General features: G+C 32.5%; 4 protein-coding genes and 1 long non-coding RNA gene across 14 annotated transcripts; 4 read left to right on the forward strand and 1 right to left on the reverse strand.

The window, feature by feature from the left end:
- Positions 1–1,234: 1,234 nt before the first annotated feature.
- LOC140179519 (uncharacterized) lies at positions 1,235–1,856 on the forward strand. Its single transcript, XR_011873006.1, has 3 exons — positions 1,235–1,338; positions 1,543–1,668; positions 1,748–1,856. It is a non-coding gene; the product is annotated as an uncharacterized lncRNA (long non-coding RNA).
- Positions 1,857–7,797: 5,941 nt separating this feature from the next.
- Positions 7,798–15,362, forward strand: LOC112750417 (L-Ala-D/L-amino acid epimerase). Of its 9 annotated transcripts, none has more exons than XM_072216435.1 (5): positions 7,798–7,869; positions 7,970–8,000; positions 8,100–8,268; positions 8,761–8,979; positions 9,730–9,993. In XM_072216435.1, the coding sequence occupies exons 3-5, from the start codon at positions 8,173–8,175 to the stop codon at positions 9,880–9,882; spliced, it is 468 nt and encodes a 155-aa protein (XP_072072536.1). In that variant the 5' UTR covers positions 7,798–7,869; positions 7,970–8,000; positions 8,100–8,172; the 3' UTR covers positions 9,883–9,993. The 9 variants fall into 9 exon arrangements, with proteins under 9 accessions (XP_072072536.1, XP_072072535.1, XP_072072540.1 ...); XM_072216434.1 differs by having other exon boundaries at positions 8,154–8,268; XM_072216439.1 differs by having other exon boundaries at positions 8,154–8,268; positions 9,069–9,939.
- Positions 15,044–17,884, forward strand: LOC140179263 (cyanogenic beta-glucosidase-like). Its single transcript, XM_072217944.1, has 9 exons — positions 15,044–15,098; positions 15,288–15,362; positions 15,465–15,542; positions 15,908–15,995; positions 16,114–16,301; positions 16,636–16,710; positions 16,979–17,137; positions 17,285–17,465; positions 17,567–17,884. The coding sequence occupies exons 1-7, from the start codon at positions 15,044–15,046 to the stop codon at positions 16,981–16,983; spliced, it is 564 nt and encodes a 187-aa protein (XP_072074045.1). The 3' UTR covers positions 16,984–17,137; positions 17,285–17,465; positions 17,567–17,884.
- Positions 17,003–17,667, forward strand: LOC112750418 (endonuclease 1). Its single transcript, XM_029292952.1, has 3 exons — positions 17,003–17,137; positions 17,285–17,465; positions 17,567–17,667. The coding sequence occupies exons 1-3, from the start codon at positions 17,003–17,005 to the stop codon at positions 17,665–17,667; spliced, it is 417 nt and encodes a 138-aa protein (XP_029148785.1).
- A 1,798-nt stretch (positions 17,885–19,682) lies between the features above and the next one.
- On the reverse strand, positions 19,683–23,659 carry LOC112747079 (omega-6 fatty acid desaturase, chloroplastic-like). Of its 2 annotated transcripts, XR_003174759.2 has the most exons (8): positions 23,058–23,659; positions 22,461–22,624; positions 22,182–22,265; positions 21,889–21,936; positions 21,732–21,786; positions 20,933–20,985; positions 20,324–20,548; positions 19,683–20,156 (listed from the first exon to the last, which is right to left on the reverse strand). XR_003174759.2 is itself a non-coding variant. In XM_072216441.1 (7 exons), the coding sequence occupies exons 2-6, from the start codon at positions 22,618–22,620 to the stop codon at positions 20,982–20,984; spliced, it is 351 nt and encodes a 116-aa protein (XP_072072542.1). In that variant the 5' UTR covers positions 22,621–22,624; positions 23,058–23,659; the 3' UTR covers positions 19,683–20,156; positions 20,933–20,981. The 2 variants fall into 2 exon arrangements, 1 of the variants encoding a protein (XP_072072542.1); XM_072216441.1 differs by lacking the exon at positions 20,324–20,548.
- Positions 23,660–24,282: the final 623 nt, after the last annotated feature.

Below are 24,282 nucleotides of genomic sequence, written 5' to 3' on the forward strand. Positions count from 1 at the left end.
TATTGTTTAGGCAATTTGTGAGATTGCAAAGAATATTGCAAAGCCCATAATTGCTGAGCAGATTCTGAAATACAAAATTGATTCTGTTGAGTTTAAAACTCTGACACTGGGATGCCTGCCCCCAACTTTGTACAAGAGAATCATAGAATCTGCTGAAACAAAGTTCAAAAGGGATGGCATAGATGTGAAGTTAGGATCTATGGTTATCAAAGTAAGTGAGAGAGAAATCTCGGCCAAAGATAGAGTAAGCGGTCAAGTTGCTTCCATACCTCATGAAATGGTAGTTTGGTCCACCGGCGTCGGTCCTCGCCCAGAAATAATTGAATTTATGAAACAAGTTGGCCAGGTTTGTTGCTTCGTATTCATAGAGTTAATATTTTTAAACTAAGAAAAAAGTGTTGGTTATTTAATTATTTTTCTTGATTGGAATTGTTTCTGTTATAGAGTAATAGACGTGCATTAGCCACTGATGAGTGGCTAAGGTTGGAGGGATCTGACAACATCTAAGCTTTAAATGATTGTGCCACTATAAATCAGAGGAAAGTTATGGTATGTGCATCCTATGAATTAAGCTGAGAAGGATCATATAATGAAAAAAAGAATTGTAATTTATTATTATTATTCCAAGCTGAGATAGTTATAATAAGTATTTAAAATATTGTGTAAAAATTCATCTACCTGCTAACTATGTTAATTAATGTAACACTGCTGAAATAAGATTCCTAATCTGTGAGTTGATATATAACTACTAACTAACACACGAAGATCAAGATTTTAGTTATCGTCAGAAGTTGAATGTGGACTATTACTAAAATAGCATGTGCCATAAAATAATAGTAATAAAGTATATAACAATATAGATGTCCCTGCTATGAGATTGATATGGCTATACATATCCCTAAAAAGATAAATCAGATTAAGGATTACATTGGTTATACGTCATGACTCATGATAAGGGAGAGAAGAATGAATTATGATTATCCATATATGAAGAAACTTAGCAGTTAGCATGGATCATGTTGAACTTGTTAATAATGTTTGAATTGGTTACTAATAATTGAATTTAAGAAAAGCAAAAGAAGATATTGGTGTCCTCGGTGCATCAGTTTCTTGGTTAGAAACCCTAGAGTCTCCTGGTTATTGACTTCCATTTTTGCATTAAGCGTCCTTAATTATATACTCGTGCTTCTAAACACATCAGTTTCTAAAACCTTATCACTTTTATTCCCCCACAGATGCTTGGCTAATGAGGTTGTTGTTCTTCTTCTGTACTCACTGTTGCAAGGAAATTCTACCTTTTTAGAGTATGTCTTGGTGCGGACTGACATGGATACCTTGGTATGTGGTAGCAAACTTAAAGTTTCTCATATGGAGGAAGTGGGAATGAATTAATTAGTTATATGTCTAGAAGACAAAAGAAGACTTTGAAGTAGAATCCTGTGGAGGCTTATTACGTTATGATTCATGTGTTTACTTGATTATCGATATGATATATGTCACTGCCACTTATTGTGATCTTTATCTATCTAATGAAATTAACAGTTAATGCCTATTCTGAAAGCTCTATACAATGCTCTAAGGAGAACAGCTAATCAAATTTACATGTTGCTGATTATACTCCTTATACTCAGTCAAGACTCTTCTTTTAATGCAAGCATTCATAAACTGGTAGGTGTTGTCTTTTGGCACTAAACTATGTAAAACTGCAAGTATGTCCTAAATGCTAATGTGCTATTTTCCTGGATAGATTTTGACTGGTGTTCTATGGCACAAGGAACGTCTTCTGCATCAGACTTCTCTTGGTTCCCTCTTGGCCATAATTCTTATCAGAACTGTACAGTATAATTTGTCTAAACTTCGGGTATGATCCTTAAACTTAGTTGGACTATTAGCTCAGTCTCTGCCTCACCTATATAAAACTTCTCTACTAACTGATAATTTATTTTAGAAATTACATATATATTTTATAAAATAAAATCCTATATACAGGTAAATTATTGTTAGGGATAAGTATTGTTTTGGTCCATGACGTTGAGGGTCCGAATCGAAACCGTCCCCATTGTAATTTTGGATTTAAAATCATCCTTAACATTTTTTTGTATTAAAATCGTCCTTTTAATTTTTTTGGACAAAAATACCCTCACCACGACCAACACAATCACCTCCTCTACCACCACCACCACCAACACCAACACCACCACCAGCACCACCACCAACACCACCACTACCAACACCACAACCACCACCACCACCACTACCAACACAAACACCACCACCAACACCAACCACCAACACCAAGAACACCAAACAACAGCAACACACCAAACCAAGAAGCAGAAACAGAAAACAAGAAAGTAGAAGCAAGAAAGCAGGAAACAGAAAACAAGAAAGCCGAAGCAAGAAAACAGGCGGCGAGGTTGCGAGGCGGAGGCGGCGAGGCAGAGGCGGCGAGGCAGAGGTAGCGAGGCGGAGGCAGCAAGGTTAAGGCGGCGAGGCGGAGGCGGCGAGACTGAGGCGGCGAGGCGGTGAGGTTGTGAGGCGGCCGCCGTCCCCTCCCCCCTTCCCCTTCCCCCTCTCCCCTTCCCCCCACCCCCACTACGCGTCCTTTCCCGAACCCGCGTCCCCTTCCTCTTCTTCTCTGGCTTCTTCCACTTCCCCCTCCCCTCTCCTCCATCACCACCACCACAGAGCCGCCGTCGCCGTCCCCCCTCCCCCTTTTCCCCTTCCCACTCCCCTTCCCCCCACCCCACCCCGCGTCCTTTCCCCTTCCCCCCACCCCGAACCCACGTCCCCTTCCTCTTCTTTTCTGGCTTCTTCCACTTCCTCCTCCCCTCTCCTCCATCACGACCACCACAGAGCTGCCGTCGCCGTCCCCCCTCCTCCCTTTCCCTTCCCCCTTCCCCCTTTCCCTCCCCTCCTCCTTCGTATACCCTTCTCCTCCCCCCCACCCAAACCCGTTTTCTTTTTTTTTATTATTTTATAATTTATTTTAATATAGTAGGGGTAGTTTATGAATAAATTAAAAAATTTTATTAGAAAGGACGATTTTAAAATGAAATTCAACATTAAGGATGATTTTAAGTCAAAAATTACATCAGGATTATTATTAACTAGCGGCTCAACAGGCACTAACGTGCCTGTTCAGCCGATTTTCTATTGTTTTTAAGAAATTAATTTTATTTTTTATTAATATATTATTTACTTTTTATATTTATTAGATAAGTATTTTTTTATTTTAATATTAACGTGATCTTATTTATATCATATTTTGTTGAAATTAAAATTACTATAAAACACTTTAAAATGTTAAATTATAAAACCACACAATAAAGAGGTAATATAAAATGGTCATAGTTTAAAGTTTTAGGTAATATATGAGGTGAAATATTCGATAGAGTAAATTTTTATTCTCAACTATGCTAAAATATACAAAAAGTATTTTTAGAATGATAATGCTTCTATTGTATTTATTTAAAAATTTTAAATGTTGTCTATTAATTTATAATATTTTAATTTTAACTTTTTAAATTTATTATGACAAAATAACGATATGATGAGGATTTTGTCCGCTAAAATTGCAAAAATATTTTTAAAAATTAGTTTATTCATTGTAATTTATTTTTTTTCGGGTGTTTATGTTATATTCCATACATTATTAAATTTTAATTTGATAAGTTTTTTTTTATCATCAAGGGCTTATTATCTAGTTACTGTAATTTAATTAAGATTTAGTTTTCATCACTAAATGATGTTATGTGTATTACGGTTATTGCCATTAAATAATATTTGTAGTAGCATTTTTTTAGTTTGTACTTAAATTAGTTATTCAATAAAAATTTGTCCGATAACTCAAAAAAATATATACAATGTTATCTATGTTTTTAATTTGAGAATTTTTAATTTAGTTACCTATTGACTTGTAATATTTAATATAGTATTTATATATTTTTTAAGAAATTAGAACACATTTTGCCATGACCAAATTTTACTATCTATTAAATTTTTAATTGAATAAAAATTCTATAATAAAAAGGATCCATATAATTTGTACAATACATTAATAAATACATGAGATAAAATAAGACATATTTTTGTACTATTTTTCAATAGTTATTGTTTTGTATTTATGGTAGATCTTTTCTAATTTTACTATTTAATTTTAAAAAATATATGTTGTTACCAAAATTTTATTACAAAGTTATTGTTATTATTAGTCTTATGAATGTATTGCCTATTTAAAATTTATAGTATTTGTTAATTATTTGTTTTATTTTTTTTATTATAGAATTCATAATTTTGTTTGACATTAGACATTTTATATAGTAGTGTACAATATCAAACCTCTTAATTTATTCAATACAAAAAATATTTTAAATGAATATTATGCAATGAAGATAAAATATTAAAAATATAAGTAGAGTAAGTGAATACTAATTATTCATATTTGCATAGTTTTTAGCATTGTTTGTAACTGGTTCATTATAAGAGATTGATTGAGGCATTCAATTAGTAGCAGTGGTATCTCGACCTACATTTATACCAAAAAAATACAAACTTAATATGTTGCAGATTATCTTAAAAGAATTAAAAATTAGTTCTCAGAAATCAAATCAAATTGTGTAAATTAAGTTAATTAAGTTTGTTAATCTTCTATATTAAGATTTAATGTATAGGCAAAATGACTTAAAATAACGTTATTACATGTTTTAAATATATAGGGTACTAACCAGTTAGGACATCACCACATCTTTTACTTGAACAGTTTTATTATAATGAGATTCCAGACCTATATTTTTAAAGAGTAATACAGATAATAAGCATAATTTGAATTCATAAGAGTAAAATTAGTTATCATGATTAAAGTTAATTTTTATGTCGCGTATAAAGGTGATTTTAATTATTTTAAATTTGTTTAATTTTATTCTGAAACAGAGAATATTTTAAAAATAATATACTTCTATTATATTTTTTTTTCTATTGATTTTTTTCAAAGTTTGAATATCGCCCATTAATTTGTGACATTTTTAAATTTATTTTTTTAATTTATTATGATAAATTAACAATATGATGAGTATTTTGTCCGTTAAGATTGCAGAAATATTTATTAAAAAATATTTTATTTGTTATACTCTAATTTATCTTTATTTTTTGTGTTTATATGTTAACATTTCACATTAGAAATTTATTACATATTTAATATTATTAAATTAATATATTTTTTAATAATAAATAATGTTATGTGTCTCATTGGCATTTTTTTATAATTGATATTTAAGATAGTTATTCAATAAAAATTAATTCAGTAACTCATATAAATATGTAAAGCGTTATCTATGTTTTTAATTTTAGAATTTGAAAATTATTTATCCAATTACTGTTTGTAATATTTAATATAATATTTATATTTTTTATAAAATTATGACCCATTTTACCGTGATCAAATTTTGGCATTTGTTAAATTTTTAAATGGATAATAATTTTATAGTAAAAAAGATTAATTTTTATTTATGCCATGTATTTTTAAATACATGAGATGAAATATCAATATTCCTGTATTTTTCTTTTATTATTATGTTTGTATTTAAGTCAGATTTCTCCTGATTTTATTTTAAAATTATAAAAAATATATATTATTACCAAAATTTTAAAATATGAAAATATAAATTAAAATAAAAACTAAAAAAATTAAATTAAAGTATATTAAAAATTATTATGTTACATTAATTTAACACAATATATAAATACTATTTTGATAATAAAATTGTTATATTTGATAACTTTTTGTAATTATCTTATATCATTTATTTTTTAATATAAGAATGCAAATGCATATTTTTTTTTATTTTTAATATTTTATCTCAAGTATCTATATTAATTTAAAGCATAAATATAATTTTTTTTGTAATAAATTTATAATAAAAGTTTTAGTTAAAGAGTACTCAATACTTCTTTTTATAATTTAGAGCAATAAATTTATTTTTATTTCATAGTTATTACTTTTTAAAATATATTTAATCACTCAGATTTAAAAATACACATGACAAAAAATAAGCGATATGTTAATATTTTTTCTCTTTATTCTATTTGTTATTATTAGTTTTATGAATACATTGTTTATTTTAATTTTTTAATTATTTATATATTATATGATAAAGATGGAATATTAAAAAAATTATTATTTTGTCCACTAAATTTATTTTATGAAATAGATTATGTAAGGATATATGAAGTCTAAGAAAAATTGGACACCAAATTCTAGTAACTTTTTGTATTTTTTTTATTAAGGAGTGCTCTGTTATATGTAATCTTTGTTAAGTTAAATAATAAGCATCAGAAATATATAAACAGTGTATATTAATTTAATTAATTTTGTTATAGAATACCAATCAATTATCACTACTAGAAAACTAGTTATTAATATTTCTGACGGATTTTATCCCACGAAAATATAGACAGAATTTCAGAAGAATTTTTTGTCAAAAAACAAAAAAAATGAATTAGCATAAATTATAGACGAAAAAAAAATCCATCGATAAATCATTTAAATTTTTTTTTTTTTTTTTGTAAAAAACGATTACACACGGAAAATTCCTCTGTAATTAAATAGACAAAAATACTAGTTTTATTAAATTATTACAGACGAAATTTCTGTCGATAATATTTAGTTAAACCTAGCATCTACTCGAACTCCACTCACAACACACAAATCAAAGAAACCTAGCTTAACTTCAAATCGGAGAACTCCCTTAGCTAAACCTAGCTTTCCCCTCTCCTTCAACGGGATCCTTCTTCTCTCCGCCGCTAACGGAATCAACCCGCGAAGCTGATAGAATGGCCAACCTTGTTAGGTTCAGCTCCTCCGTCCCCTCCCCAGTCGCTAAGGACACCCGCGGTTGGCTCCTCGACCCTATCTCACTAGCTCGAGCTTCTGGCATTTTAGGTTTTTCTTTTTCCCCCTCTAACTTCGGTGTTTCTCATCATTGTCTTTTAGTTAGAGATCGGTATGTCAAATTGTATCATGATTAGCATGTTTATAATGTGATTATGCGATGGAGCAGAGTCAAATTGAAGTTGAGAATTTTTGGGTGGAGTAATTTGGTGTCTCGTTCATTTCGAGAATAGTTTGCATTTTAGCTTTGTTTTTTTTAATGAGGATTTTTCATTCTTGTTATGGATCTGTTTCCTAGTGTTTAGTGGATTTGTTGATGTATTTGAGTGTTTTAATGGAAGCTTAGATGTACGATGTGATTTTATGTTTTGTGGCCATTGGAATTTGAAAGGGAAATGGTGGTTGGTTCTCTGCAGGTGGAGCTTTCACTTGTGCTTCGGTTCATATAGGAGAGATTCGGCCTGGCAGGTTGAGAGGGAATCATAGGCATCATGATTGCAATGAGACATTTGTCCTTTGGGGTGCCCTAACCAAATTTAGGGTAAGCTTTATGGGATTCTATATTTCTATTATTTTATTAACATATATTTGTACTTCATATGTCTTGAGATATTTCTCACTATTTATTGTTAAGTATAGCAACTCTTGCAGAGAGTAAAGGTGTTTTAACAGCATGATGTAATTAAGTATTAATTGCAATCGCAATTCTAAAAAATCGATGAGGCTGCCATAGTTCCATTGCTCTGGGTTGAAAAGTATTTCATCTGACACAATTTGTTGGATTAGCTGTGAAAATTTAGCATATTGAGTTTAGTTGACATAAGACAGAAGTTAATAGGTCCTTTGTTGGGTCCATTATGCATTGCTGCAGTTACACTGATATATAAAGTCTGATTCTTTAAATTGCAGCTCTAAATGCAAGTGGTCTTGACAAATTTCTTAAATCAATAGGAAGAAATCCCTCATATGTTGATTTGGAGGTGAGTTAATATTCAGGACATGTCTTGTAGCTTATTTCTCCTCATTAAACCAAATTTTGTTGCTTTATTCTAATTATTTGAATGTGTTCTTGTTTGACAGTTGACTGAACAAAAATTGAAAAGAAAGAAAGGTATAAGCTTTTCTTGTTTGAGGTTACTTGCTAAGATTAAAACCTCGCTATCTTTCACTTAAAATTTCTGAAGGTTTTGATAAATTTTACCACCAATAGAAGCAGGAGGCTAATCTGATTCAATCTGCTCTTATTGACATGATCTTTAAAAAGAACTAACCCTGAGAAATCTATGGAAGAGTTCCGACCAGCTAGTCAAAAACTTGGTGATGGCGTGGGTGTAAAGTCTTTAATGCAAAGCACGGGACTTGGAATGATTGCTGGCCAGGTAGTTTCTACTTTTAATTATGAGTGTTTCTTAATCTAGTTTTAGGTTCTAAGCATTTTTAGGGGCTAATAGTTTCTTCTATTTATGTCCATATAGAACAATTCAATGTATCAAATCTCCAAAGTCAATGACTCATTTATAATTGAATTTGGTATAATAAAGCTGATTCACTTCTTCTAACATTATATGATGTCTTAATTTTTTGATAATTTTTTACCTCTCCTCTGGCTAATGCTTATCTTGTTTCTCTATTGAAAATTAAGTATAAAATGCATGGCTGAGTCATTCTGTGTACTTGAAAAGGGTTATCATTCTGTGTACTTAGCCAATAAATGAACCGTTATCATTCTGTGTTGTGTTCTACCTCTTTTAGTACATTAATAAATCAATGTAACTGGAGAGAGTATTAAAGTATTTTTGTTTTCTAATCTGTGGATTCTTGTCTTTTTACTATGAAGAATAAATGTTATTCTGTTTGGATACGTAATGCAGGTCTTGGTAGGTCAGATGTATTACAGTGGTTATGGTGTTCCCAATTATGTGGGTTGGGGTGAGGCACCAATTCTGCCTTTTGTTACTGCTGAGGACCAAAAAACTGCCATGGCCAAGGCTTCTGAGGCATGTGCCTTTCTCAGGAGATGTCCTTCACTGACACTAGGTTCCATGTTGGAGGAGATTGCTGCTATTCTTCCTGGCCATGAATTTGCTTCTGTGAGTGACATTCAGTTAAACTCTTCATCTTCATCATCATATTAATTTTTTCTACTCATTCTAATGTTTTTCTTTTGTACTTTTGAAAGGGACGTTTTGCATGCACCTTTGCTACATGAATTCATATGGCTTTGAATTAACTACGATCCTTCTTATTATTGGTAATTAAGGAAATGAAACGAGACTTGTAAAATTTGAGAAAGTTTTAGTCTTCAATTAGGCATTGTATTTTGTTGTATTTATTTGGTTGACTTTTGCCATTATGCCCTGCTTTTTGCGCCTAAAATTTCTGCTTTGATTCTTGTCTTTGGTTGCTTTTGAGAAAATGTGTTGTTTCAAGGTAGCTTAGATTGTTTGAAAGTTGCTAGCTTTTCCTGCACAGGAATCAATATCAAAATGTACAAAGGAAAATGAATATTGTCCTGGTGCTTTCTAAAGGATAATTCAACCTTTTTCCTTCATAGTACATAATTTCCTCTTAATACTACTATAGCAATAAAGCTATTTTCATTCAGTTGGGATTTATGTAATGTTAAAGAAACTGGGTTAATGGAAATAATAATAATAATAATAATAATAATAATAATAATAATAATGAAATGGTGGAAAGTGTTAATGTGAATGTTAATGGTGGAGGTGGGAATTTGAAGACTTTAAGTCTTTCAATGAGTCCTGGTTGTTCATCTACTTCTCAATCATCATCAAGCCATGTAAGTGTTTCAACAACTCATAATCATAATCAGATTTCAGCAGGTTCTTCTTCAAATTCTTGCAAGGTCATGGTGGAAGTTGAAAAGAATAATAAGAGAGGACACAATAATAGTAGTAAGCAAACTGTTCATAGGAAATCCATTGAGACATTTGGTCAAAGAACTTCACAGTACAGAGGTGTCACAAGATTAGTCAAATTTTTCACTTTCACTTTCATTTCATTATTAATTTTATCAACTATTTAAAACATACTTTTATTTTGCTTTTTTGTTCTTTATTTTATTTTTTGCCTTTTTATTTAAATATATATATTTTTTAACATTTTTTCCTTTTGAGTTTCTTCTATTAGGCATAGATGGATCGGCAGATATGAAGCACATTTGTGGGATAATAGTTGCAAAAAAGAAGGGCAAACTAGGAAAGGAAGATAAGGTAATTAGTGAAAAAAAATAAAATAAAAAACTATATATTCTTCACTTGTTGACATTTTAAAATTTATTTGTTTGGATTTCTTCATTATTTTTTTCCCTTTTGCAAATATATATTTTTTGGTCCAATTAGTATGCATAGTTATGAGCTATTTCCAGTTCTCTCTCTCTCTCTCTCTCTCTCTCTCTCTCTCTCTCTCTCTCTCTCTCTCTCTCTCTCTCTCTCTCTCTCTCTCTCTCTCCAATGTTCACACTATGGATTACAAATTCAATCAAATGAACGTTGCATGATATAGTTTATTTGGACTGAATGGCTGATGATCTCCTATTTTATGAAACTGTTTCAAAATGCTGAAAATATTTATTTCTGTGATAAAAGAGTAGAAATAGGATTATATAGGAAGCTAAAACTACTAGTGGATAAGTTTGCACCAAAAGAACAACAAAGGTAAGATTTTGGGAGGATCTAGAGAGTTTGGTTCAAGGCATACCTTTGGGAGATAAGATTTTCTTAGGAGGAGATTTAAATGGCCATGTTGGGAGAGAAGTGACTGGATATGGGAGTATTCACGGAGGCCATGGTTTCGGGGTGATCAATGCCGAGGGTAAAACTATTTTGGACTTTTCCTCAACCTTTGATCTTCTCATCGCAAATATATGTTTTAAAAAGAGAGAAGAGCATCTTATAACCTATAAGAGTGGCATGACAAGCTCTCAAATCGACTTCTTCTTGTTGAGGAGAGTCGACCGGAAATTTTGCATTAACTGTAAAATTATCCCGGGAGAGAGTTTGACAACACAACATAGGGTGCTCGTCATGGATTTTTGCGTCGAGCAAAAGTTGAGGAAAAGACATCATACGAAGAACCCAAGGACGAGGTGGTGGCGGATGAAAGGTGAGGAACAAAGAAGCTTCTTAAGACGGGTAGGAGAAGAGGCAAAGTGGGATGGAAATGGAAGCGCGGAAGAGATGTGGATGGAGATGGCAGAAGTTATTAGAAGAACAGCAAAGGAAAGTTTTGGTGAATCTAAAGGAATAGGACTAAGAGACAAGGAGTCCTGGTGGTGGAATGCGAGCATACAAGAAAAGATAAAGATAAAAAGGGAATGCTTTAAAGAGTGGTCTTTATGCCGTAATGCAGATAACTGGAAAAAATATAAGGCGGCTAAGAAAGAGACAAAAGTGGCTGTAAGTGAAGCAAGAACAAGAGCATATGAGGGTCTCTACCAGTCTTTGGGCACGAAAGAAGGAGAAAAAGGTATATATAGAATCGCAAAGAGCCGGGAAAGAAGAACGAGAGATTTGGATCAGGTTAAGTGCATAAAGGATAAGGATGGAGAGGTGTTGGCTCAAGAGGAGAAGATTAATGAAAGGTGGAAGAGTTACTTCTACGAGTTATTTAATGAGGGACAGAAGACTCTTCCGAGCCTTGGTCGATTATGCACAAGGGAAGAAGATCAAAATTTTGACTACTTTCGAAGGATTCGAGACTTCGAGGTAAAAGAGGCTCTAAAGCAGATGAAAAATGGCAGGGCAGTAGGACCAAATAAAATCCCGATTGAGGTTTGGAAGGGTCTTGGAGAAAAAGGCATCAACTGGTTAACCATGCTTTTTAATGAGATTTTAAGGTCAAAGAAGATGCCTGATGAGTGGAGAAAGAGCACCTTGGTACCTATCTACAAGAATAAGGGGGATATACAAAGTTGCGAAAACTATAGAGGGATTAACCTTATGAGTCATACTATGAAGTTGTGGGAAAGGGTGATAGAACGGAGGTTGAGAAAAGAGACACAAGTAACAGAGAACCAATTTGGATTTATGCCAGGAAGATCTACCATTAAAGCGATATACCTATTAAGAAGGATGATGGAGAGATATCGTAGTAATAAAAGGGATCTACATATGGTGTTTATTGATTTGGAAAAAACGTATGATAGGGTACCAAGGGAGGTCTTATGGAAGGTTTTAGAAAAGAGGAGAGTAAGGATCGCATATATTCGGACAATTAAAGACATGTATGATGGGGCCACAACTAGTGTGAAGACCCAAGGTGGTGTGACAGAGGAATTCCCTATTGGTATAGGATTACACTAGGGATCATCCTTAAGTCCATACCTTTTCACATTAGTCTTGGAAGTACTCACAGAGCACATCCAAGAGCCTGTGCCATGGTGCATGTTTTTTGCCGATGATATCGTCCTTATGGGAAAGTCAAGGGAAGACCTAAATAAGAAGTTGGAGTTATGGAGAGAAGCTCTAGAAGTGTATGGTCTGCACATAAGCCGTAGCAAGACGGAATATATGGAATGTAAGTTCAGTCTGAGAAGGGAAAACCCCAATATAGAGGTGAAGATTAGAGAAAACACCCTACGAAAAGTTAAAAGTTTTAAGTATCTTGGGTGCATCATTCAGGACAATGGAGAGATTGAACAAGATGTAAATCATAGGATCTAAGCAGGTTGGTCAAAATGGCGGAGTGCATCTGGTTTTATATGCGACAAAAAAGTGCCTTTAAAACTTAAAGGTAAATTCTATCACACCACTATAAGACCGGCTATGCTGTATGGTACGCAGTGTTGGGCGGCTAAAGGGGAGCACGAACATAAGCTGAGTGTGGCAGAGATGAAGATGTTGAGATGGATGAGTGGTCATACGCGATTGGATAAAATAAGGAATGAAGATATAAGGGAGAGAGTTGGAGTAGCACCCATTGTGGAAAAGATGGTTGAATCGCGTCTCAGGTGGTTTGGACATGTGAGAAGAAGACCGATAGAACATCCAGTCAGGAGGATGGATGAGATGGAAGATGGACAAAGGGCGAAAGGCAGAGGAAGACCTAAGAAGACTATCCATGAGGTGGTCAAACGAGACCTACATGTAAACGGTCTCTCTGTAGACATGATACATGACAGAGCACAATGGCGTCGTTTGATTCATGTAGCCGACCCCACTTAGTGGGACAAGGCTTTGTTGTTGTTGTTGTTGTAAAAGAACAACAAAGGTAAAAGAAAACAGAAAATGAAAATCCCCATATAAAACAAGATACTGATACAATGTAGTAGTTTATGATGAATCCAATATTTTTAATTAATTTCTGTCCTCTACATATGTAGTCTCCTGTGAAAATGGTACCCACTAGCATGGCCAAAGAATTTGCTGGCGTAAATGTATGATGGAAATGATATGACATTTGGGATATCATCAAGAATGGCTGGCCTTGTTTTAATCACTATGTGTGTATTTATGTAAAAATTTCACAATGAAATTTTGATAATTAACTTGGCACTATTGTCTTTGTTCTTGATACATTGTAAAAACCAAAAAATTTCAATGAAAATTTGATAATTAACCTGGTTTTATTGTCTTTGTTCTTGATACATTGTAAAAACTAAACATCATGTTTGGTTCTATTGCTAATATCAAATACTGGTTATTTTGAAATACTATGAATGTTTAGATACAAGTTAGATGAAAATTAGATGAAAATTTGTATTCATTAAATTTATATTTATTTTGTATGAAAACTGGTTTATTTTGCAATAGAAAAATAAAAAAAAAATGTTTTATCTTACTGACGGATTTACAGACGGATTTTTCGTCTATATTTAGAGTTTGGAATGCTTTCAAGGCTCCAATTTCTGACGGAAAATTCGTCTATAATTACAGACGAAAAATCCGTCTGTAATTTCCGACGGAAAATCCGTCGGAAAGTTCGTCGTCCTTGGGATATCGATGGAGAATTTACAGAGGGAAAATCCGTCGGTAACTGGTAAAAATCCGTTGGTAATTTTCCGACGGAAAAAAATCCGTCGATAAATAATTTTAGACGAGGCTTTTACAGAGGGACAAAATCCGTCTGTAATTTCGTCGGTAACCAAAAATCCGTCTGTAATAAAGACTAAATCTGTCTGTAAATCTGTCTATATTAATCCATTTTCTAGTTGTGTATGTTACTATGACGTCTGTTATTTGGACTAATTCCATTATCATGCGTTTTCAGTCCTAGATTTTTCAAAGAGTAGAATACAGATATTAAGCAAAAATTGAATTTATAGCCCAAAAAAATTAAATTATCATAATACATGTTAAGTTTTATGTTACCTGAAATAAAATGACGACGATGATGATGGGTGGCTCTGACCATTTGTCTAATTGTAGTTAATCCTTGGCAATGGATTTGGAATAGGAATTATATTAGTTGATATAATGTGATTGCTAATTCGTTCAATTTTTCAATTATATTTGTCAGAACATAAGGTAGCAAGATGCAAAGAAGAAAAACGATTGCAAGAGCACGATTGAAAGTGAAACAGATATTTAACTCTCTTGGGTAAAGTACGATTGAAGGCGCATAAATTTTTTTTTATTAAAAGTGAATCAGCTTTAAACTCTGTCGTGGGTTGAAAGTGAATCAGTTTTAAATCTCTCGTGGAGTAAAGCCAGTTTTTGAAAAAATAAAATAAAATAAAAAGAATTGAGTATGTAGTAGTAGTTTTTTTTATTGAAATCAGTTTTTAAGTTAATGTCGTGGGATAAAGCCAGTTTTTAATAAAAAGAAAACAGGGGTAAAATAGGAAGAAAGAATTGGATACCAAACTTCCGTATCCCCATTATATATTAGTATAGATATATTGATCACTTAAAAATATATCAGTTATTTTATATTCTATTTCTTTATACGTTATTTATATTAATTATTTATATTTTAATAATTTTTAAAAAATATCATGAAAAATTAAAGATAAAAATAAAATTAATAATTATTTATGTATCCTAAGTACGTGGTGTCAGTTTTTTTTATTAGGAGTGGTTCAGTTTTTAAATTCTGTTATAGGTAAACCCATTTTTTAATAAAAAAGAACAGGGACAAAAGAGGAAAAAAGAATTAGATACCAAACCTGTGTATCCCCATTATATCCTGAGTATGTGGTGTCAGTTTTTTTTATTAGGAGTGGTTCAGTTTTTAAATTCTATTACAGGTAAACCCATTTTTTAATAAAAAAGAACAGAAACAAAAGAGAGGAAAAAAGAATTAGATATTAAATCTGTGTATCTCTATTATATATTGGTATAGATTATTATTATTATTATTATTATTATTATTATTATTATTATTATTAAAAAAGGGAAACCATCCATATATATTATCAATCATTTAATATTATTAGGAAGATGTTGCGATCATGAAGTATATGAATACGGATGCCTACAGATTCTCTATTTCTTGGTTCAGAGTATTGCCAGTAAGTAGACACTATTATATTATATTTACTAATGAACATCCTTAATTAATTATGGGTTTCATCTAATTGAATATCTCATCTCTTCATCAATATTCTATGCAGAAGGAAAAATTAGTTCGGGCATAAATCAAGAAGGAATAAAATATTACAACAACATTATCAATGAGCTTCTCACTAATGGTAGGGTCTTAATTATTATATTTATTGTTAAAGATAGAAATGAGTTGAACTGAATTGAGCCATGTTAAAATCAAGTTCAACTCACGTAAATTAAATTCAACTCATAGTTGAGTTCATTAACAATTGAAATTTATTTATAAAGCTTTGTCTGGCAAAAAATTTACGAGCTGTCTCAAACTCACAAATCGACTACAAAAAATATATTTTATAGGGTAGAATTTACAATAACAAACTTCTCTAACTAATTAATTTAAGGGTTAAGTATGATTTTAGTCTCTGTAGTTTAAAAATCGAATTCATTATTAAAAATTAAATTCTTTTTTTTCATTCATATATTAATTTATTTTGATATTATTGACAAGTAGGTCTAGAACCATTTGCGACCCTTTTCCATTTTGATCTTCCCCAAGCCTTACAAGATGACTACAGTGGCTTCTACAGCCCTAATATTACGTAAGTAGTGATGTCACTACTACAAGAATTTCTACACATAACTGCAATTTAAGCTACTACACTTGAAAGTTGAAACAATTATATATTGATTTGTATGTACATATATACTTTTTTACAGAAAGGATTTTGAAGATTATTCGGAGTTATGCTTTAAAGAATTTGGAGATAGAGTGAAACATTGGATTACACTTAACGAACCATGGAGTTATAGTGTTGGTGTAGATAAGCCTTACCTCGCCACACACTATCAACCATGGAGTGGCGATTGGTCCGTAAAAGAAGTGCTTCAAGTGATAATTGGCAAATGCAAGTCTTTTACTTGTTGGGCAAACAAAAGGAACCAAGAAAGATTGTTATTTAATTAATAAAGCCAAGCCTACTTTTGCATACAGTAACATAGTTATTAATTAACACATAAACTAATAAAAAAAATAATGCCCGATGGAGGCTTTTCAGTATTCAAAGTGCACCTATTTACAACTTAATTAATCTCAACTACACTGCCAACTGAAATCTTCAAAGAACATACATTGAGTAAATAACTACTAAATATACATTCCTTGGATATCTCCCGATGTTTTAAAATTTCTATTTAGTAAATAACTACTAAATATACATTGAGACTCCTTTTTCTGTGCAGGTTTAAGGTTTGAGGAAATAGCAGGAGCTGATGTTTGGCATTCTGATGTTCGAGTGTTTTCAGTACTTGACTCAGGTTCTAGTGAAATCTTAGGTTACTGCTACCTTGATTTGTTTTCAAGGTTGATACTTTTAACTACTTAAAATTATAGTTGTGCATTATGTGTTGTTTGATAATCTGTTTAAGGTCAACTTTGAGAGTACCTAAATTAAATAAGCAGATAGTTAAATCTTGCACTCAATGAAAACCCCTTAACGTGTTTCTTAACAAACTATAAATATATAAAACAAAAAGGTTTTAGAGGCTTATTATTCATTTGCAAGATTATTTTTCTTTGTTTCAGTATAGGAAAACATATTCAAAAGAGATGGATAGGCTTGGAGGTTTGTGGGGTTCTCTTCCATTAGCACTTCTTTTGTTGTTAGGAGCTGCTTTCAATTCAGCACCTGGTGCCAATGCTTGGAGTAAAGAGGGTCATATGATAACCTGCAAAATTGCACAGGTAAACTTCAATTCTGATTTAAGGCGACTACTGGTTCGAGCAAAATCGCCTTTCTTGGAAGATACATGTGGTTTCCACGAAAAAAATTAGTATTGGCTAATGAATTAAATACAAATAATTAAATTGTAATTGATTTCTATTTTGTAGTCACTTTTAGAGCCTGAGGCAACAGAAGTTGTTCATCATTTGTTACCTGAGTATGTTAAAGGACACTTATCAGCCCTTTGTGTATGGCCAGACCAAATAAGGCACCGGTACAAATATAGGTGGACAAGTCCACTTCACTTTATTGACACACCAGATGATTCTTGTTCTTTTTCTTACTCAAGTGAGTATCAACTAAAGATTAAAGGCTTCTATTTATATCAAACTTTCTGCTCTAAAAATGTTAATACAAAATTCTCTCTGTTTTTGCTATTCTTACCATAGGGGACTGCCATGATCAGCATGGAGTGAAGGATATGTGTGTTGCTGGTACTGTAAAAAATTTCACTTCTCAGCTTTTGCATTACAGAATGTCAATCAGGTAGTAGGAACAATGGGGTATGCAGCTCCTGAATGTGTTCATCATCTCCTCTAAAAAGTGTACATAGAAACCATAAAGTTCTATACCATATGAGTGGTTTCTAGCTTAGCTTGTATTGTTGAAGAAATTTTAGAAAATTCTAATGATGCTACTCTACTAATGTTTCTAAGACATGAATGTAATTTTCACTCCATATGAATGTATAACTGTACATTATTGAATGAGTTGAGTTATATGCAAAGAATATTATATAGATAATCTATTTTTCATATACCCTAAAGGAAAAAAAAACAATATATAATTTATATAAGTTAAGTTGAGTTTTTTATATTTATTTTGTATGAAAATATGTTTATTTTGCAATGAAAAAATCTAAAAAAATTCTATTTTATCTTACTGATGAATTTACAGACGAATTTTCTGTCTGTATTCAGAGTTTGGAATGGTATTCCAAGGCTTAAATTACCGACGAAAAATCTGTCTCTAATTACTAACAGAAAATCTGTCGAAAAATCTGTCTCTAATTACCGACGGAAAATCCGTCGGAAAATCTGTCTCTAATTACCAATGAAAAATCCGTCGGAAAGGTTGACACCCAAGGGAAATAGAGGGGAGAATTTACTGAGGGAAAATCTGTCGGTAACTAGTAAAAATTCGTCGGTAAATTACCGACGAAAAAAATCTGTCGGTAAATAATTTCCGACGAGACTTTTACAGAGGGACAAAATCCGTCGGTAACCAAAAATCCGTCTGTAATAAAGACCAAATATGTCCGTAAAACTATCTGTATTAAACAATTTTCTAGTTGTGAGTTCCATGATCACAATATCACATGTAATTACCTAAAGAACCGAAGCTACTAGACCATTTGTAAGCTCTTGCTTAAGTTACAAAACTCGTGCAGGAAATATACCTATTCATCCCATAAATGATGCATATCAAGTTTAAAATAAGAATTAGCACCAACAAAGACAACAATTATTAAGCAATACAGCTTTAAAATTTAGGAGCTATAATGATACAAGTTAGGATAATATCCTCACTAATGTAGCATATCAATATATGATACAATTCAAATATTTATTTAGAAAGAGAAACATCATCCTAATGCTAATATCAATATAGTACAAGAAGTAAAACATAAACCCTATAGTCAACAGTAAATGCATTTCAACCCTAAACCACATTATCACTAACACAAAATCAAAAAATTGAAACAGGAATTAATCAAATAATCCTATGTAACTACTAAAGAAAAACAAAATAACAAGATTTACCACAAACAGAGCATCTTCTATGGCTAGAGAGATCCTTTTTGCTTATCGCTATTAGAGAAATCCTTTTTTGAAAACACTCACAAACGACGACAGAAAAGCCAACTATGGAGACCAGTCGAGTTTTGAAGGAAGATGCTATAGTAATGTCACTCAGAGTAGCGCCATTGAAGATAGGTTTTGAAGGAAGGTCACAACTAGAAAATGGATTAATACAGACAGATTTACAGACAAATTTAGTCTTTATTACAGACGAATTTTCGGTTACTGACAAAATTACCGACGGATTTTGTCCCTCTGTAAAAGCCTCGTCGGAAATTATTTACCGACAAATTTTTTTCTCTCGGAAAATTACCGACGGATTTTTACCAGTTACCGACGAATTTTCCCTCTGTAAATTCTCTATCCATTTCCCTAAGACGACGAACTTTCTGACGGATTTTCCGTCTGTAATTACAGACGAATTTTCCGACAGATTTTTCGTCTGTAATTTGAATCTTGGAAACCATCTTACACTCTAATTACAGACAGAAAATCCGTCTGTAAATCCGTCGGTAAGGTAAAATAATTTTTTTAAATTTTTCTATTACAAAAATAAATCTGTTTTCATATAAAATAAATATAAATTTAATAAATACAATTTTTTATCTATTTTGTATTCGAATATTTATAATATTTCAAAAAATAAACAAATTCATCGTATTATCAAACTAAAAGAAAAGTACTATAAACAAGCAAGTTAATATAATTCAAAACATAAACAAAGTGTATTAATACATCAACTATAATATTACGTAACAACCATACATCAAAGTGTGTTGATACATCAACTATAATTCATCACAAACAAATATTTAATTAAAAGAGCATGTAGTCAAATCTTATGGAATAAGAAATCTCTTAACGTGTATATTTTCCAAGCCAAGCCAAGCTAAACAAATTGCTAGATGTTTTTAGTGCCGACATGTAATTAGAGTAAGATATAGTGTATGAATATCCTACTTGCTAATTAACTTACAGTCACATGCATTCAACTAAATCAATTAAACAAGAATATCCTATTTTTTTGAAGCTAAAAAATGAAGCTTTAAGGGAGAATGTAGCTAGTTTGCAGCAAAACTTGGCCGAGAACCTTAGATCCTCCTTCCTTGGCTCCTTTCTCAGCTTGTCTTTCTTCACCCAATTTTGGGATGTTACAAACACAGCTCAAACACCCAAACTGAAATAACAGAGTAAGATATAGTGCATGAGCGATTTTATTTAAATCACAATATACAATTTCTTCTTTATTACCAAATTAAATACCGACCAAAAAAAAAGTAAAGACTAAAGAACTAATAAAGATGTATGGGAAGTACACCCCTTTTTTATTGAAAATAGATTTACCTGGCCAACATTCCCATTGACAAAAACATTGCTGCAATTCAAGTCCCTATGGATGATGCAAGGTTCATGAGTGTGCAAATAATTCAACCCTCTAAGAATCTGCTTTTACCACTTCTTAAGTGCCTTCAATGAAACATGTCTATGCCTCTTTCTATACTCCCTCAGATTCCCACTTGTGCAAACCTCAGTGATGAAATTCAGTGTGTTCTTATTCTTGTTCTTGTTCTAGTATTCAATTATATATGATAATTGTGTCAAAAATGCAAAACCAATTTTAGAAAATCTAAACAACAACAATATTTCTTGAAAAAATTATATTGTCTGTTGGTTTTAAGACAACAATGGTTTACTTCAAGATAAAAACTTCCAATGCAATGTGAAATTTGTGAAAAAATCATTCATATAGTAGAAAAAATATTTATTGGAGCAAGCTTCTAGGATAAAAAATTTGCTTGTTATAATCACAACCATTGCAAGAAAAATTCTTGATTATCTAAAGAAGTTGCTATAAAAATTTCACCACCCCATTACTTTGAAAGAAACAAAAATATTAGTAGAAAACTAATTCGACAATTCCAGATGATATGATAAATTCTAAGAATCTCTTACTTTTTATTGTCAATACTTGGGATATCATTTCTTTCTGCCTTCTCCACAATCACCTTCAGAAATATCCAGAGAATATTTAGCACAACAACTAGAGATGCATCATTGATGTTCATATTCAGGTATCACAAGTAGCAACTAGGATCATAAACTAAACATGAATTGTTCTTGTCTAATAAAATATCACGCCTGTTTCTTCCTGAAAACTTAAAATTATTCTATCTCTAAAGCTGAATTGGATATTCTTATCCCATTAATTCGCATCAAATGAAAGGAATGATGTAACCATAATACTAAAACTCGAGTAGAATACAATAAAACTGTTCAGCCCCTTGTCCACAAATACATAGAATCATATATAAAAATCATTTCAACATTAGCTCTTGAATTTAATTTATTGATTCAACAATCTGAATCATTCTGTAGTGAGTCATTTCAGCTCCAATAAAGGATTTTCCCACAAAAATAAAGCCATACATGTAGAGACTATAGTTAAAGAAGAACTAAAATTATAAAAGAAAAAGCACTTGCCATGATACCAAACCTCCAAACAAAGTATTTCCCATAGTGTATAATACTATATGCTAAAGTGTCAAAGATGTAGGTAGGTAGCTAACATGCAGTTACTACTATTAACCACAATTTGCTTGCTAGAATAGGCCCAAAAGAATCAACGAAATCAAAAGCATTGGCTCTATAACCAACAAAAGAGATAACTTTGTCTTTTACACAAGTACATGATTCAACATCAGTAGCATCAATAAGGGATAGCTGCAAAGAGAAAATCACTATGAATTCTCACCGGGATACGATCCGAATATTTCTCCCTAACCTAGCAGCCTCAGCTTTTCTCTTCTCTGAAGACAATAATTAATCATTGCTGTATATTAGCAACAATAAAACACACAATCAAAACAAGTATTCATCACCAAAAAAAGAAAGAAACCAGTAATATATACCAAGATCATGTTCTTGTTTGAAGTAACTCTTTGCCATTTTTCTTGAACCTAGCGATAAACAAAGCAAAAGTCAACTCATGTAGAATGAGACATGGAATTTCTAACAAAGAGCAAGTAATCACGTAATCATTCAACCAAAAATAAAAAATAGATATTTGCAAAATAGAAAAATAGAAAAATTATTAAACATTCTCAGCAAATAACATAACACAAGAATGGATAAGGAACATTTCCATTAGTTTTCTATATACTTTTCCATGTACTTTTACTACTACTACTACTAATTTACTTACCTAAGGTACATGGAACAAGGTAGAGAAGTGCCGGTTGTCCATGACCTTTCATCAAGTATAGCCCAAGATATGTTAGGAAAAGGCCTGAAAAAGGGATCGTCAGATTGTATGAGAATAAATTAATAGTATCCATTTTACAATTTATAAACACTATTGAATTGATCATCTTTTATCAAAATATAATCAGTGTAGCTTATGATATGAAATGATACTGAAAACTATGTTACCAACTCCAATGGTATAACCATATATCAAATTTTACATGTTAAGTGAAATTACCCAGCCATGGCATGAACCAGAATTTGATCCATCGCATGATTCTTGTCTTATAAATAATTAACGGCCATCCAATTGCCATAAAGGCAAAAACACAAGCTAAACTTATCTTGACCCTCTTTACTTCATTTGTCCTGAACTTCTTCAAATCAAAGTGCCACATCAACCTGCCAGAGGGCATGGTTATATCAAGATTTAGTATAGATTAAAATTGAGACTGCCCACTGCTCAAGTCAACGAAGAAGTTCTTGAGGAACAAAACAATGATATTATAGGGCATAGTTGATCACATAGAATAAAAATCTCATAATGTACCATCCCGGTGAGCAATAGACATCCAAGTTTGAAATATATTATTGCATTTTGCAAAACAGGAGATGAATCAAACTCATCTTTCCAAACAGGGTGCCAAGCAATATCTTCATACAACCTATAACAATGGAGATATTACCTCAAACTCAACCATTCTGAGGAAGAGAAGAATGGTACATTAGGATCTGAATGGTATAAACAAACTCAAATTCATTAACCTTGATTTCAAATTTATACCCTCCAAAAAGATAGAGAATGAACTATGAAGTGTTGTTTAGTAGTGTTTACCTCTGGAAGCATTTACGAGAGCGAAGAAGCTCTGTTCAAGGTCATGGATGAAATCACTTTCCTTCTTTGACAGGAAGAGCTTGATGCGACGGTAGCTCTCAAACATGGTTCGAACCTCATCTTTGTTCCTCTGCTTGGTGACGACCTCATCCTGTGACAAAGGCAGAGGAGGAGGAGTACGCGGACGAGCTAGGGTTTGAGGAGATTGTGGCGGCGGTGCTAGCGGCGGTGGTGTGGCAGTGGGGATTCCGGGAGAGTGTTGTGCTTTCGCTTCTTCAATGGCTGCTCGGCGGATGCCATTGGTTATAGTTAGTGCCGCTGAATGAGCGATCGGTGCTGTAGTTTTATAAAATCGCGAAGGTAGACAAAGGCGACGAAGACGGTGGCGGAGAAATGCACATTAGGGTTCGAAAGGGAACGACGTGAGCAACACACATAGAAGAGCCAAGAAGGGGTGTGACGGGGCAATGGAAGTTCAGTGCAATGGAGGTTCAGTGTGGCGGCGGCAAAAGGTGCGGCGGCGGTGCAAGGCTGAGAAGCGCCGCCGATAGAGCATTTGGAGGGGAGGGTGTGGAGGCGCGGGGAAGAATATGTGAAATGAGGAGGAGTTAGTAACGCTGAACCTTATTTTAATATTTTCGATGGAAAATTTTAAATTACAGACAGAAAATTCGTCTGTAATAATTTAATAAAATGCAGCATTCTGTCCATTTAATTACAGACGGATTTTCCACCTGTAACCATTTCTCATGAAAAGAAATTAATTTTTCCGATAGAATTATCGACGGATTTTTTTCCATCTGTAATTTATGCTAATTCATTTTTTTTGTTTTCCGACAAAAAATCTCTCTGAAATTCCGTCTGGATTTCCGTGGGATAAAATCCATCAGAAATATCCGTCTGTAATAACTAATTTTCTAGTAGCGGGTGTTTGTGTTTCTGTTTTGGAAGGGAGAGAAAATGTTGAGTTATACTTCTGCCCATGAAAACAACATCGTTTGGCCCAAATTAGGCGCCAAACCAACACTGTGTCATTTTAGGCTTGCCAACATGTCAAAAGAGAGTCCACCTCATCTTTCCGGTGAAGCCTAGTTGACTGAAAATGCTTGAAGGATGACTCTGAGTTCCAGAGTACAATTTCAGGGTTGCATATGAGTAACTATTAATTTCAGGAACTACTATGAGACTCGAGTGTAACTTGAAGGACCACTTTGAGTCTTAACTC

The sequence above is a fragment of the Arachis hypogaea genome, chromosome 15 (genome assembly GCF_003086295.3).
Source record: "Arachis hypogaea cultivar Tifrunner chromosome 15, arahy.Tifrunner.gnm2.J5K5, whole genome shotgun sequence".
Classification (NCBI taxonomy): domain Eukaryota; kingdom Viridiplantae; phylum Streptophyta; class Magnoliopsida; order Fabales; family Fabaceae; genus Arachis; species Arachis hypogaea.